This window comes from Leuresthes tenuis, unplaced genomic scaffold, assembly GCF_036924035.1.
Source record: "Leuresthes tenuis unplaced genomic scaffold, fLeuTen1.0.hap1 SCAF_23, whole genome shotgun sequence".
Taxonomy (NCBI): domain Eukaryota; kingdom Metazoa; phylum Chordata; class Actinopteri; order Atheriniformes; family Atherinopsidae; genus Leuresthes; species Leuresthes tenuis.
Window position 1 is genome coordinate 7,859,857 of NW_027325377.1, and position 16,598 is coordinate 7,876,454.

The 16,598-nt window shown below is 41.3% G+C and overlaps 1 protein-coding gene across 10 annotated transcripts in view; it reads right to left on the reverse strand.

The window, feature by feature from the left end:
* Nucleotides 1-16,598, reverse strand: part of plekha5 (pleckstrin homology domain containing, family A member 5) — a 155,888-nt gene that overhangs the window by 13,608 nt on the left and 125,682 nt on the right. For 8 of the 10 annotated variants that reach the window (XM_072377874.1, XM_072377872.1, XM_072377873.1 and 5 more), the window contains 9 exons: nucleotides 15,085-15,371; nucleotides 12,794-13,032; nucleotides 11,566-11,649; nucleotides 9,463-9,582; nucleotides 7,351-7,404; nucleotides 4,813-4,893; nucleotides 1,949-2,011; nucleotides 1,779-1,859; nucleotides 1,538-1,690 (listed from right to left, as the gene is read on the reverse strand). In XM_072377874.1, the coding sequence (XP_072233975.1) occupies nucleotides 1,538-1,690; nucleotides 1,779-1,859; nucleotides 1,949-2,011; nucleotides 4,813-4,893; nucleotides 7,351-7,404; nucleotides 9,463-9,582; nucleotides 11,566-11,649; nucleotides 12,794-13,032; nucleotides 15,085-15,371 (1,162 nt within the window). Of the gene's footprint in view, nucleotides 1-1,537; nucleotides 1,691-1,778; nucleotides 1,860-1,948; nucleotides 2,012-4,812; nucleotides 4,894-7,350; nucleotides 7,405-9,462; nucleotides 9,583-10,517; nucleotides 11,035-11,565; nucleotides 11,650-12,793; nucleotides 13,033-15,084; nucleotides 15,372-16,598 lie in introns of those variants that run through there. The other 2 variants (XM_072377878.1, XM_072377880.1) reach the window with 2 other exon arrangements.

Here is a 16,598-nt window from a genome sequence, read left to right on the forward strand (position 1 = left end):
GGGCATGTTCTAGTTTTACTCTCTACACCTGTGAGCGTGCACCCTCAGGACTGTCATGGATCAGAGAGCTTCTACCACCTGAAGCAGAACACGCCTGCCAGACTGTCAAAGACGGTTGAGATCACACAGCCTGACTGCTGTTATTCTAACAGTTATTCTAATTCATTTATCAATGAAGAAAAAAAAATCTTTAAAGGAGAAAACTGATGTTGATGGAAGAGGGGCTGTGAAACAGTTGTAAAAGAAATATTGTACCTAGATCCACTTTACTGTCTCACTGCCATCACTGATGGATGTTTACAAGTGGCATGACATCCACAGAGCAAGAAATGAGCTATATTCCCTCCTGCAGTTAGGAGGCCACCAGGCTCCTGAACAGCTGCAGAAATCAGACCTATATCTCTTTGATCATATTCATTGACTGATTATATTCTGTTGGATCTGTTTTATCTGGTGTTTTAACAACACATACTTTTATTTTTATGTCTGAAAGAACATAACTATGACCAGCAAAGGAAATTGGAATCTTAAAATCAAAACATTAAAATCTCGCTTCCAAAACACTTACACAGGGTTTGGATCAAGGATATATTTATCCAAACAAGAAAATGTCTCCATTTTAACATTTGATTATTATTATTACCATATTATTCTGTTTCCATTTTCCTTTTCTATTTACTGAGTGGACATTTCTACTCAAGAGTGACTTACAGGTGAATGCGACACACAGATGGGTTCAGTATCTTCCACAAAGACATATAATGTGTGTTCTTGAGACCAGTGTTGGAACCACAGATCTCCCAGTTGAGGGACAACTGATCTGTCTCCTGAAGCAGGCACCACCTTAACTAATGGCCCAACTTTTTTTAAACATTGGTTGTATACCGCAGTCATTCTGCTACTATCATCAGTGGACTGATGGCAGTTAAAACAAAGTAGCCACACAAAATAACCAAAGTGAATGCATTACAGCCTTTATCAGCTTTGTAATCAACATGTGTATGAACTACAATCAGCATATTTCCAGCCACCACAGTTCAGAAAAGATGGCTGATAGCTGCAGTGAAGGGCTGCATTATTCACCCTAAGTTATGCTTTTTCTTATAAAATCTCACAAATTTAAGTGAGTAAACACTAGATACAGTCAAAAACAAATGCATAATTGTTAAATGATAAAGATCACAGAGGTGATTGTTGGACAAAAATCAAAGCGAGAATAAAATTAAACAAATATGTTGGTTCGCCAAATAGTTAGACAGTAAAGAAATAAAAGTCACTTGAAACCCAACTAATGCTGCAATGTAATTAATTGTATTTACCATAAAGTAAAGACATCTTAAGTTTGTAGACACAAATGGTGGGGCTCTAAAATGCTCTTTGGGCAATAAAACAGAAAGCGTCTTTGTTAGATTTGTTACATAAAGTGGGGTTCGGAAACTCCGATTTGAGTCCAAAATGACTCCAAGGTTTTTAACTTGTTCTGATGACATCTGAGTTCCTGTGCTGCAGTGCTCTGTGAGTGTGTGTGTGTGCTCACGGTGTTGACCCGGGACAGCTCTCTGCAGGTGCTGAGCAGACCGCCCTGCAGCACGTCCCTCTGCTGGACAAGGCTCTGTGTGGCTGCAACGTCAGAGATGCTCTGTTCACTCAGCTCCTGACTGGCAGACAGCAGAGCTGTCTCCAAAGTGTGCTGCATAACACGCACATACACAGACAATTACTTCTTGCACACCTGAGACTCCTCACAGACAAACACGCAGTTGCACAGTCTGCTATACCTTCTCCCTGTGCAGCTGCTGCAGTTTCTCCTCCTGCATGCGCACTACCTTGTCCTGCTCACACAGTCGGCTCAGCTTGGTCTAACACACACACACACACAAAGGAACACATCAGCTAGACTTTCTTCAAGACTTATTAAGCATTTCACTGACAGCGATGTTTTTCTTACGTCTATGTCAGCCTCATCTGTGTGCTGGGTGAAGGTTCCTTCTTTGAAGTCGTCTGGATTGACCTGAAAGAGGAGGCGCATTCAGATATGGACAGCAGGGGGCAGCAACAGCTCACCTGACACAGAATTCCCAAAAAGATGCAGCTTTCTGCAGATTGGAGGAAAACAGCGGCTTCACATTTCAGGTTCATACTTGATGTTATGCGGAGCATGAGGGAATGTAGTGAGTCAAAGTGTCCGTTAATGTGAGTGATTACTCTGCTATTTTTTTTTTAAAGCAGAATTTAACCATACATCTTCAATATAGATTAAGTTGGGGAGAGCTCCTCTTTACCAGTGCTTTCTCCTGTTGCTGTTGAGTAACAGTGTGAGAAGATAGAGGGTTGAGCGCTTTGTGCATATTTACTAATCCTGCTTCATTTGCCTGGAAGCTGTTTATCCAGGTGCTATTTTGCCTGATGTGGCTGAACATAAGGATGTAGAGTAAGACAGCTGGAGAAGTCTCATTTGCTATGTTTCCTTTTCCTCTGAAGTGCCCTGGTTTTACTCTCTCGGGCTTTGTAGATACTGCTCCAGAACTGTGAACGGTCACAGAGAAAGCTGAGGAAGTCAGGACATGTAAACACCGCTCTCCTCCTCCTCTGCATGTTTTTTGGCGTAAAAAGTTGCATACTTGGAGATTAAAAAAGGAATGAGCACAAAGTACAGTATTTGTGAGATTATGAATGAATGAATATGAATGAACTTGAATCTTTCTAACCCAAACCCCACCAAACATGGGTGAAGCATATGTGTGCTACATTTCCTGCTGCCAGTTGATGTAGAAATGCAGGAGATGTTTGCTTTCAGAGAGAAAAATACAAACTTCTGTGCTCAGTGACATGGGAGCATTTCATACTGACCTTATCTGAGATATCGGACAGGTTAAGGAATAAAAAAATCATTATTGACACTATTAGGTTTTTCTTAAAAGATATTTTAATGTATTTTCAAAGACTATCCTCCCATAAAAATGCTGAGAAGCAGCTTATTTCAACCCACCTTTTTGATTTATTATGACATTGCGCTCTAGTTGCCATCATAATTTGAAGATGAAGTTTGGATAAAGTGTAGGCTTGTACATGCATTTATATAGAAGCTACAGCAGTTTGTTCATTCAGTGAACTTCCATCTCAAAACGTTCTCATCTAAAAACTCTCAGTGTATGCAGCTGCATTATGTAACAGCATAGCACAGCTGTAAAGTGACTGATGCAGTGACATGCACTTCATGGTCATTGTCTCAGAAAAAAATGTGGAAATAAGCCAGAAGCAATATATTCTAGTTGTCTGCAGTAAATAAATGTACAAAAATCTACTGATGTGACCCGCTGACTAAGATCTGCAGAGAACTTGATTATGAAGATGATGGGAATCCAGAGCTTACATTAAAGTGGGTGAGGTTTCAGGTAAGCCATGCCTACATGCACCACAGGAGACCTGTGACAAAAGTGCAAATTATGGAGGAATCACAGTGTGGTTTCATTGAGGTGTTTTACAGAATCTTTTTTTATTTGATTTAAACAGATCTGTGTTATATCTCCTTTCTTTAAACAGGAGCTCTACAAAATAAGGTGCACAGAATTTTGCAGTTGAGCAACAACTGAAGGGAAAATGATCAACTGCTTGATGCTTTGTTCAAGAGAACTTCCATGATGCTCGCAACTTCAAATCCAGAATCAATCAAAAATAGTTTTTTTTCAAATGACAGAACTCACACTAGCAGTTACACATGCCGCCTCCAGCATGTACAGAGCAGTGGACTGATTCAAATTCATGATTTGATGCAACTTCCTGAGCAGAGCAACTTTTTATGAGCTGGCTTTATACAACTATTGATATATTGGACTGTTTTGAACTTTTCCTGTAAAGTGCCTTGAGAGAACTTGAGGACTTGTTGTGAACTGGTGTGATATAAATACAGTGGCTATGACTGAATACGTAATGATTTACTAATCTGGAGCTCGCTCCCCTTATCTGGAAACCTGTGCTGCAGCAGTAGTGCTGTTAGCAGACAGCTTAATCAGTTTAACAAAATAAAAGGTGTCCATTAAAAGGCTTCAGCAGATAGGTTTTGCTACTTTGGGAAGATGGTTCTCTTTATTTTCAAACTGGGCAAACCTCATTTTAAATAATTCTGACGCTGTATTTCATAAATTGTAGACTTATTCTTTTAAATGCTAAAAGTAAAAATCATAAAGAAACAGAACCTTTAAGACAAAGACATTTAAACAGTGCAGATTTCTAAGAAATATCAAACAAGGAGAGGTGGTGTATGAAGACCGATGATGAGAGACATGAGAGCTATGTGACAGCACACCAAGAGACATGCTCACTTCAGTCACTTCCAGCAGCATCAACACAGAAAAGCCATAAATGACTTGCTGAAACAAAGAAAGTTTCATATGCACTTCAGCTGGTGTTGGGGTGAAGACTTGCTGATGGACAGGCTGACTATATCCACATGGTGAAACAAGAGGATGATGATGGAGGGGAACCTGTGCATACACAGTCATTGTGCTACCATGGCAGAGTTCTGGCTTGAGTCTGCCTCACTTCAGTCAACCTCAAATTCTGGAGCTCTGCCAGAAAAAAATGACGAAACCCAAGTGTATTCTTTTAAGTGCTGAACATTTGGTTTTGAGAAAGAACTCTTCAGCCTCAGCACAGTTCGATGGGGGATAACTAGATGTTAACTACGCTACTCAACTGATGAAAAGCTTATAGAAAACTCCATGAGAGGGTTTTGACTGAGCAACAGTTTGGTTGGCAGACAAGTGGACCGCCCTCCCACTGACTCAAGCCAGAGCCTGCCAAAAACCTTACTTGCTGGTAGAGTTGCGGCCTTGGTGCCGAATTCTCGATCATAGTATGAATCATGAAGATTAGAGGCTCATTCTCCTTCGTCTAGTGCAGTGTGGAGGAGGAAGGGGACACAGTAGTGTAATAAGACATTTGCTGCAGGGATCAGATACTGTTGCACTGATAAAAGGTGATGGAAGAGATGAAAGTCTTTCTGTCTTTGCACAGTACAAGATAAATTTGGTTTGCCAAATGCTTCTATTCTTTGCAAAGCCACTCAGACCTGAGTCTACATTTAGCAAAGCCTTCTAAAACCAGGAGAACTTGAACTGTTGACTGAAACCTTTTCATTGCCTGCCTCTAAAGAAAGTAAACATAGAATCTTTCAGTCTTTCAGAGGTAGATCTTTCAGTTACTGACTTTGTTACTCAATACTCACTGTTCTTGTGTCCTTTAAAAATTATCTAATCACATTTCATCAGACTTGAAAGGTAAAAGCACAGACATGTTGCTTCAGGTCTGAATGGGCTCATCCACTCCAGCCTTCTCTTATCAGTCTCAAGTATACAATTTGCTGGTCAAACTGTCTACCCAAACATTTAACATGACAACCTGCAGCTAATACAATCTATGGTATACTACCTGCATTTTAACATTCCTAACATTTCCACGGAAGTCCCATAAGGTGAAGAAAAGCATTAACCAACCACTTAGTTACTAATGATGACAAAAGACCCAAGCTGGTCCAGGACAAGGTTATTACAGGTTATTACAGAGTAATGCATGTTAATAATTAATTCATGTCAGTTTCTGGTAGGTTTGAAACATTGTCTTTTCTAGTTGAGCCAGACGTGTTCACATAATATTTTCAATGAATATCAACTTGTGAAAACTTAGTATGTTTGAGAACACCCTGGATTCATTTGATTGTCCAAGACCATGCACAGATAGATCAGAACATTTGTTTTTTTCAAAGCAATGCTAGAGAAGTTGGTGAACTTTAAAACTTTGACTTAGACTTTTGTTATGCACATTCCTGTGCCCAAAACTGCACTAGAGCACCCCGGGGGTGAGATACTGCAGTTCACAACTTTGGTTTTCAAGCCCTGTCCCCCTTTGCTTGACATTTTCTGCCTTGTGATGACAATTGTTGTAATTTGGCGTTATATAAATAAAACTGAATTTAATTGGATTTTTGGGGGCTCTTGATGGCATTTTTGTGGCCTCTTCAACATGACAAAAAAATTCACGTATGGCTGTACATGTGCAGGGCTCAAAAAGATATCTGTTTTTATAGCAGTGGTGTTACATCCCACACCTGTAGGGGGAGCCAATGAGCAAAAATGAGTTTTCTCTCATGTTACTTTAAGCAGTATTTTATTGTAGCAGCAATTAACTTTGAACTGGCCCCTTTAAATGAACAAGATGGATTGTTACCCTGGCTTGTATCATGTACGCATATGGGCACAAACAGACCTACATAATCAAACCATTTGGGAGAACAATTTACTCCTGAGCTGAGCCGTCAAATTCAATACTACAGGAATCCTGGGAAGAAGTGCTGGCCTATAGCCCAGAGATCATCGGCCTTTAGTCAGATGTTGGCATCTAGGTCTTTTGTCATTAGCTCAGAAGCCTGAGCATGCATGGTATAATGATAAAGGCATTTTAATAGGTGTCACATACACAAACACTACAGATAAAATCCAATAATTTGTCCAACCTTTAAAAAATTACAAGCTGAATTCCTACTCTTACCTCTTTTTTTCAGAATGCCCCTACTAAAAAATAATGCTTTCTGAGCTGTTCATGTCTGGAGAATATAAGACTGGCATTTGCAATCAGTCAGAGAGGTGAAGTGTTAAGTAAATGCAAATATGGCCATGACTTAATACAGCATTAAATAAGCTATACAGCATCAAATCAAGTAGCTAATTTGGCTAGTGATTTCTGTCCATCAGAATCAGCATGTAGATTTACATCCTCTTTGAAGTGTGTGATGGTTTGTTCAGAACCTGCGCTCTGACTGTGAATACATATATTCTTGTATATCAGAACTTTCTACACAGACTCCGCACTCAAACAGCTGCATTATAACTGCATCACAACTATTTACATCTAAGCTTAGCAGGTTTATTTTCATGGCATGCTGAAGTAAAGTGAAACCAAACAATTAGCTTATCTTAAAAAGACATGTTTGCATTAACAGCGCTCAGTTACAATATGGTAAATCAGAAGTACTGGAGAGGTCACCTCAAGTCAGAAAAATGTTTGCTGCGGCTCAAACTGGGACAGTGTGAGTGGCTTGAGCTACCTGGAGTTCAAGTTTGCAATTAAAGGACTCACAGTAAGGAGCAGATGAAGAAAATTAGACAAACACAGACTTTATAACAGATGTGCATGAACAGAACTATCTAAAATCACATACATGTTTTCTTCGTGTATTTGAGTACCAAGGGTTACAAAGATTCATTGCCTCACTAAATGTTTTGCTTGATTCAGTCTTTATCTTGTGGAAAAGCGAATGGCAGAGTCAGAGAGGATGAGCTCAGAACTCCTCACCTGGCTGTCAAGGTAAACAAGGTTCCGCTGGAGGTGGTGGGAGAGAACATCTGTCTGCAGCGGCCACAGAAGAAGGAAGACAGGAAGCAGGAAAAGTAAATTCATATTGTTTTGGTAGATACAGAAACACAAGAGTGGATGCAGAGGACAAAGGAAGGTAAGGAAAAAGATGCTGGGAAAGTTTTGGTCAAAGGTGTGGAAGGAATGAGAAACAGAGGATAATTAACCACGGTGCATGCCACCACGCTCTAGTTCCCGTTGTAAACTGAAGTTTAAAGAGGTTGGCTTCAACTGTTTAACGAGGACAGCACCGGACACGATCTAGGGTTTGTGAAAATAGTTTCACATGGGCTGCACAGCGTGTATCCAGGAAAGAAAAAAACGATGACCAGAGCCTTTTCCTCACGGAATTTTGATATATTGCTGGAAAGATGTTGCTGCTGCTCGCATTTGCATGTTTATACTAACCAAAAAGAGGAGGCGCAGCATTCCATCAGTGTGAATCTCCAAACAGCACGCCCACAACCCCGAATAACAAGTGTCTGCATCGAGAGCAGCAAGTTCCACCAGCTGTCCCTGCCATTCAGACCCCTGATTCCACTTCATACGGGCAGCGAGGTGCAACAGTCCTACCTTAAACAAGCAGTGTGAAAAGGGCTAAATTCTGATGCTTTCTTTACACAGTTACAACCCATGTTCCCAGTAATTATGTGAATATGATGCAAAAAGTGTAGAGAGCCTGATTTGATTTGATTTTTCTTTTTTTATGTAAGTAGCTTCAGACAAACCCCATTACTGTTATATGCAATCGTTTAGCCATGCATTATGGTTTTATATCATTATCTTATTATCGCATGAGCGGCCCAGCTAACTGCATATTAAGCATAGCTGAAACAAATAACAAGGTCACTTGCTCAATTTGATGCAATTAGTTCAAGACACATGAAATTGTGTTACACTGTAAGTCTCTATTTCAAAATGCAGAAAATAATACATTATGAATTCTAAACACCAGGATGTCAAACATGCTCCGTGCATATTGTTCATGCATGAAAAAATAACTTAGTCTTTTCCAAAGTAGTAGTTGGCTCATTCGCTGATTCTAAACTCTGTCTGATGTATCTGCTCTGATGCATCCATGCTACCTGGGTTCACAACTGCTGGCATGCGTGGAAAGAAGTGCAAACACTGCACTGACCCATGTAGAGGACAAGAAAGGCTGTACACTGTTGCACCAACCCAAAATGACACACTAATCTGTGTGCAAACATTACCAGCAGCACAATACTCTAAGAGATATTGTGTTTGATGTGTCTACAAAGAAAAATTAGAGCTGGAAAAACATGACCTGCAGCTGTTTGACCATTACACATGAGTTTGTGTTTAAAGTTGACAGAGGAATCATGCATAGGATTCATGGGGAAGGTGAGCATTGGGACATGACCACTGTACAACGTCATCCACTTTGGTCGCAAAACATGATGATGTTTGCAAAACCTTATACCTGTCAAAAAAGCTTTAGATTTAATGCCTGGGTTGTGGTTTCTGTCAGATTTGCTTGGTGATGGAGATTACTCCAAGTCATCTTAATAGGAGCCTGAACTTGGAGTGTCCAATGTGGCAGACTTTGATAGAGCTGAGGCTGTTGCTAAATATTGGACAAATCAAACAATTTGTCTTGACACTGATGCAGAATTTAGGGAGTACCACACATTATTATATAGGATCAATAAGGACGCTTGAAATTTCATGTGAATGTAATGATGGCTTGCATATGTCCATTGGAACCAAAGCTATAAAGCTGCCATGGTGCTAGATTAAAAGAGGTAGGGATCGTCCATTCATAAGAGTCAAATTATTTTCACAAGTTCTACAAAGAATTTAATTTGTAACCAAAGTGATGGACAAATGAGCTGATGTTACCATCTGTCAGTGATATTTTCTGCACTGAAACTTAGAGAACACACTAAATTCTGTTTGATCTGGAGAGAACTGCTTCACACCAGGAGCCTCTTGCAGACAAACATAAACACAAAATATGCGACTCTCACTGCTTGCTGGGGAAGCACACATGCGTGCATGCACACTCAAATGTATACACTCAATGCTGACCTTGGCGTTGGGCCCCTCCATACCCAGGGCCATTAGCTGAGCTACTGTGTGTTCCTGCAGGCTGTTGAGCTCCGCCTGCTGCCGGCGGAGCTTGATCAGCAGCAGTGTCAGCTCCTCAGGCTGCGCAGAGCAACACACAGAGCAGAAGAAATAACCACTACAATAACCTTTTGTGTCAGCATAGTGATTTTTTTTACAGATTAATACTTAAATAAAGACAATTTCAATCCTTGGCTTGTAGGATGGTGCATTTAAACCAACACTAGATGACTTACATCATCATTGTGGGAGCACAGTGATATTATACACAGATGACTGAATGGTATTTGTTGAGCAGTTGCAACAAACAGTTCAGCTCCATATCTTCACAGTAACACAGTATGAACAAAAAACTCAGCACGGTCAGATGGAAAGTCTGTAAAGAACAACTCCATTTGAAGCATTTAAAACATATTCAAGCATGTCAATTTGAGAGGAACTGTTCTTGAAACTGTAGTAGCCTCTCATTGACTTCATGACTCTATAAGGATTTGTTCACATCACTTGAGTCTAAGCCCAGATAAGTCCTGGAAAATGTTGGAGGACAAATACAAAATGCTCCAGATCTGAATCAATTCAGTTGCTTGAACAGCAGCCATCAATCACTATGTGCCAAAGCTCCAAAGACACGATCTGCAAGGCTCACTGACATGTACCAGCCTCAACTGAATATAACACGTCTGGTGTTCTGGAGCAGTCAACAGGGAAGGAGTTGTGAGTGAGACGTCAGCAAGGAGCTGCAGCCAATGACAGCACAAGAGACAGGGTCAGGTGACACAAGGACAGGGGTTAACCCTCGAAAAGGAATGTAAACGCATACAGCAATATGAGGGAGAGCGTGAAGAGGAAACCACAGTCTGCTCAGGAAATACAGCAGAATTTGGTGAAATGTTGGCGAGAGCAGCCATGTCTACCTGATGTTTCCTGTGTGAGATGTCATAACTGACTCAGAGAGAAGCTGACTCTTTCTCCTCAACAAGCAGGTGATAAAACAGACTGAATCACCAGAGGATGAATGTGTTGTATATGTTGTAGCTTTATTGTAAGCCTCTTTCACACTGCGCCTTATTGGAGCACAAGACGTTCTTGTTAACTCGACGCTGTTCCTCCTTGAAATTCACACTTGCCAAAAAGGGGGGGATCAGTGCTGCATCACGACACGAGTGACGACAGCACCGTTGGTTAGACTGGCAAGTTCTGCGATGGCGGCTTGATGTGTGGAAGCACACAGGAGGTGCGACCATATCTCCTCTGTTACTATCTCTCTTGCTGGCTCAGAGGTGTATCAGCTGCAGATCAACTTTGAGCCCCCCATTCTGCCTTGTACTTTCACACATGGCGTGATGTGTAACAAAGGCGTAAAAGGCATATGTGAAAGAGGCTGTAGAGAGAATTGTCTACATGACAGCTGTAAGTGCTTGATAGAGAGCAGTCAGATGAGTCTGGGGTTCAGTCTGGAGATAAATCTTGTAGTGTGTAAGCTCCTGCTGCAGACCAGCCATGTAGTTTGAACACGCCACAACTTTAAAAGTCCTGCACACAAGAGACAAATGTTGTGTAGTTTGAACAATGTGACGATCCGATGGCGCTGAAAATCTTTTAGTCTTTACGAGGCTTTAGTCATCACTGTCTGTCAGCTCCTGGATGTTCTACTGATTCATGGACGAACAAATGTACAGAAACACATGACTGTATACACTTATACAAATACAGGTACACACACGCAGACAGAGTAAAACACAGGAACCTTGGTGACAAAACAATAAATTACAAAAATCCCTGTGGAAAATGCTCTTATCAAAGTTCCGGGGCTCTCAACTGCCACATAGCAGTCATAAAATGTTCTGCTGCCTGCTTCAAACACATGAGTCCTCACTCTTAACCGTGTTTGCTTTAATTTGAGAGCAAATACAATTCCATTTGTTCAGCTCCTGTGTGTGTGTGTGGAAAAAAAGTGGAAATAAACAGCAACATAAGGCAGCTGAGAACCATCCACATGGTGTTAGTTGCATTTTGGTGAGAGTGTGAGCAACAGATGGCCGGGTGTTGCAGGGTGACACTTACCGTCTTGCCTTGCAGTGACTGTGGGGTGATGGTTTGAGGAGGAACAGAGGCTGCTATGGAGCGCCGATCAGAGGGGCAGCCGTACTGTGGGATTGGATGAGAATGTCAGGTTGACTCATTGCAATTCAGGTGACCAGAAGCACTTGGATCCACTAAGGCACTATTGAAATGGAAACTGTTAAGGCCATCGGGCAACATTTTTACCCAATTGTATTGTTCAAACCTAATTCAAATCCTTTAAATATAATAGGTTAGTTGAGGTGAAAGGTTTGATTCAGAGTCCACGTCTCCTTTTTGCCTTGTGACTCCTGTTTTAAGGCATGCTCAAATGATGCTGCAGACCATCTATATTTCTCAAATAGTTAGAGGTACCACACAGTATATTCATCCATCTGCCTGTCATGGAGAGAACAATGTTTCACTTCCTGCTCCTCTCTGAGAATATGAATTCAAAGCTGAACATGTGCTGGCTTGGGGTATCAAGGTGAGCTGTCGAAAGTGTCAGGCATGAGCACCAAGCTGATCTGAGGTGTTATGGGACAAGGACTGGGCCTGGCTTTTAAATATGCAACAGCAGGAGTGGACTCCACTCACTCTCTAATACTGTCAGTGGTTAATCACAGGAAGCATCTGTGGACGCCGCACATTCACAATATGTCCATCTCTAACAAGGACATCCTTGATGATGGTGGAAGGCATGCCAAGCATATCAGTGTTTGAATAGCACAAAGCTGTTTTCATCTAATTTTCTTCCTCTGAGTCGAAATCTAAGAATAGAACTGCAATGAGACTGCCAGCTATTTACTCTCTACATTTCAGCTCTGACTGTCAGAATGACTTTAAGAAAGAAACCCCTTAACATGTCAGTGAGAGTGAGCTTTCTCCTCAGCAACCACATACGGCTGCTTGGGAAAGCTATAGCATTAGCATGAAAATGCTGATTTGGTTGCACATGAGGAAATCATGTAGAACTCCAACACTAAGATCTCCCTACAGGCTGCCTGTTCAGAGTACTCTGCTGCTAACCCTGTCACAGTAACTGTGCAACAGTGGAGCGCAACCTTCAGAGATGCAGTGTTCACATGAAATAAAAATGCTTTCACTTTGTTTTTAATGTTCCTGTGTTTGTAATCTGTTGTGAATCACAATGTATTGCTTCTCTTTGTATCACATGAGCTGCATAAAGTTTTCCATTATTTACATTCCCCTAAAGGGCAATTCCCTTTACCTTGGAGAGTTGTGTCCTGTGCCTACGGTCCAATGTTACATCCCCTCTGAGGACAGGTGAAGATACCTCGGACTGTGTGCTGCTGGGGTTGTGAGTGACCTGCTGGCGGGGAGGGGAGAAGGTGCTGTAGAGTGCCAGGGAACCGTGAGACGGTGAGGTTGTGATGGATTGCGCCATGGTATGCTCAGAGATGTTGCCCATGGTCTTTGTGCTGGGCAGGGTGCCATAATGACCCACAGCTGGACACATAAAAAACAATGTCACAGTGGAGACAATTTGTAACACCCTGTGAAATTAAATCATATTCCAAAACAGAAAGCAGAGTTGCTTGAACAACACAACTGAAATGTAACTCTGAGTAGATGATATCATGTTATCACGGAGCACTTAGGGCTACACCATATACTAGCTTTCTCCCACAGTCCAAAAACATGCATATTTGGATAATTGATGATTCTAAGTTGACCGTAGGAGTGAGTGTGAATGGTTGCTTATCTCGTGTTGGCCCTGTAATGGACTGGTGACCTAATGGCAGCTGGGATAGGCTCCAGCCCCCCCACAACCTTAAATTGGATTAAGTGGGTATAAATAATGGCCAGATGGAGCACTTACCAAGCGTGAAAGCTGGCCAGTTGACACTTTCTAGGCAGACCATATTAATGCAAGTAAAGCTAGTGGCAAACATCCAACATAATAACACACTTTAGGCATATGAAAAGTGGCTTGTAGAAGGAGCCGCTACTCCCGCCTTTCCAGCCTTTGTAATGTCAGAGCCATAACTAATGCCTCTGAGGAAGGACCCTTCCGCAACTGAGAGATGAAAGTAAATATGTTGTTAAGCCATTGAAAAGATTTTGAAAAATAAAAAATGTCTCCCGGTAAAATCAAACGCGATAAAAACATGGAAACATGCAAACTATGTAATAAGATCTTACGGTATCATATTCATTTCACTATGCAGACAAGAGTTTGTGTGAGCAGGGTTTATTAAGGATCTCTGCTTTTTGTGGAGAATTTTAAACAGAAATAATGACCAGAAAAAAACATGAAAGAAACTTTAACAAGTCATTTTTAATAAAACAGAAACTGTGGACTAGGGCTTTGTTAGGACTCTTATCATGACATTAGCATTAATATGTGTTCCTTTGAAGGGACAAATTAACTGCTTTAGGGGTTCCTTTAGTGAAAATCGGCTGCTAACTTCTTTTGAACATTTTAAAGACACAACACAAGTTATCTGACATCTAGTCGATGATTCTGTGCCAGAATGCTACTTATTTGTTTGAGGATATAGGGATTATAAGGGTCTAAAGAGGATAAAGGATAAAAGAGGATAAAGGGTCTTCCACAACACTAAATGTATGAAAGTTTTTCCAATTCTCATTGTCAAAGCTAGTAATATTCAGAGATAAATATGGGATGTCTTTGAACATGACATACAAGCCACAGAAATATTTAATATTGATAACTACATAATTGGAGCAAACATGCATTCGTTTTCTTTTCATTCTCTTTTTGATCAGGTTTGTCACATTTTCATGGACTGAGTACAAATTAACCAGGTATTTCAGACCTCTTGCATAGTACTAAAAAATGCCTAAACAATTTTTTTTTTATAATTTTTTAGACAATCAACCAGGGAGCAAAACTTTGTTCATCTGACCTAAACACTATGAAGATGTTCCACACTAAAATAACTAGTATTAAATATCTCAGTTAAAACACAAAGAGCACGGATCAGGAAAGTGTAGTTTGAACTGTCACCTCACATGTTGGAGTCTGCATGTTCTCTTTGTGCCTGTGGATTTTCTCAAGCACTCCTCCCACAGTCCAAACACAGGAATGTTTGGTTGACTGGAGACTTTAAATTACCCATAAATGTAAGTCTGAACATGATGGTCGTCTGCCTGTGTGTTGGCCCTGTAATGGACTGACCTGGCCTGTCCAGGGTGTACTCCACCTTTCACCTGGTGGCCCTACAGGATGAAGTGGGCTAAGAAAATGGCTTGTACTCTATAAAGATAAGGCTTTTTTGTTTGGGCAAGGGTGATATATTCAACTCCTTTCAGGTATTCAGGGTGCTTGGGGTGGCTATTAGGACCTACTATGACTCAGGCTCAAACTGTAGCTGACAGGACAACAAATTAGTATAAAAGCTTCTTAGGAATGCTTAAATAATCACAGGGTTTTTTCAATCTGTTTCAACATAAGATGTATATGTATACATGTGCATATCTTAATAATCCATGCCAGAACATGCCACGCTACTCTTCAGTGTAGGACAGGTGTACCTGACGGTTGGGCCAGACTCTGCCTGGAGAAGGCCTGCCTCTGCTGCCATTCGTACAGCTGCCACATGGTGTCGTCCCTCATTGACCTCCTCTTCTCTGCTGTATTGATGGTGGTGGTGCAGACTGGATGGAGCGCCCGGTCGTAGACAGAGCCTGCCACGCTGGAGATGCTGTCAGGCCTCATCACAGTGTTGCGCGGCAGTGTGCGATAGCCTTCAGGGTAGCGTGGCACAAGGTGTGGACGGTGGCTGGGCATGTTTCTGGGTAAGGTCTGGTAGGATGTAACACTGGAAGTGACAATAAACAGATTTGATCAACAGGTGTATTGGCTAATCACCACAGATCAAGGATCTTAGCTTCCCTGTATTACTGGACGGTCAGAATGGTCAAATGGCATCCACTGAAGCAAAATAAGTGTGGAAACACTGACCTGAGTGATGACATTTCCAAAAAGAATGATTGTTTTTGAAACCTGACTCTGAAATGTGAGATGTCATGGCTTCTTTTTGAGAGCACGATAAACCTAAACTAGTGAAACGGTATTTGGCATTTTGTAAAATCCCAGAACCTCAGAAGACACACACTCAATACAGCAAACTCAATATACACTGGCTACGTTGGACCTTCGCCGAGGCCTAAATGACAAAACCTTAGGCAGTTAACATCCATCCATTCATCCATTTTCTATGCCTGCTTAATCCAATTCTGAATCTGAGGGGGGGGGGGGGGGGGGGGGGGGGGGGCAGTCTATCACAGGGCCACACGGAGACAAACAACCATACACACTCCAGTTAGCAGCTAGCACCTCTAGGTATGACATGAACACTATCATCTGCTGCAGGGAGCCAGTGAATCAATGCATGTAATCATGATTTACTAAATAGGAACTAGCCTCATTAGCTGTGTGTGTGTGTATGAACATTGACATGTATGGTGTGCTTGACTGAATTTAATTATCCTGCTACTTTTATGAGCAGACTTTTGCTACATTTTCAATTTGACATTAAGGAACATTAAGTAATGAGAACCTTGTTATCATTTCACCCATTACCAGCTAATGAAACACTTGAAAGGGACTTCCTTCTCTACACTGTACCCTTCCACCCCACGCATGCTTATGAATCGATGTGAAGATTTGACTGAACTGTTAGCTGTGAGTCTACATTCATATTACCTACAGGGTAATACCAGGTGTTATTCTGTAGCAGTGTATCTGCCGACACAGTCTGTGATGTCGTCAGCTCAATTGTTGCCAGGCTAAAAGTTATTGATTAGTGTTAAAACACAGCTGAAAAGAGAGATTAAAGAGAGCAATGATGCCTACAGAAAAAAAGATAGAAAGCAAGCTCCAGCAGAACAGTTGATGTGTGGTCAGGGATGATCACAGGCGTCAATGAGAAGAGGGATCATACTAATGGACCCCTGGACAGAGCTAATAAGCTGAAAATGTGTTTCAATTGGTTCAGCTCCGATCAACACAGCATTTTCCTCAACTGCTTCCAGCTCGACAGACC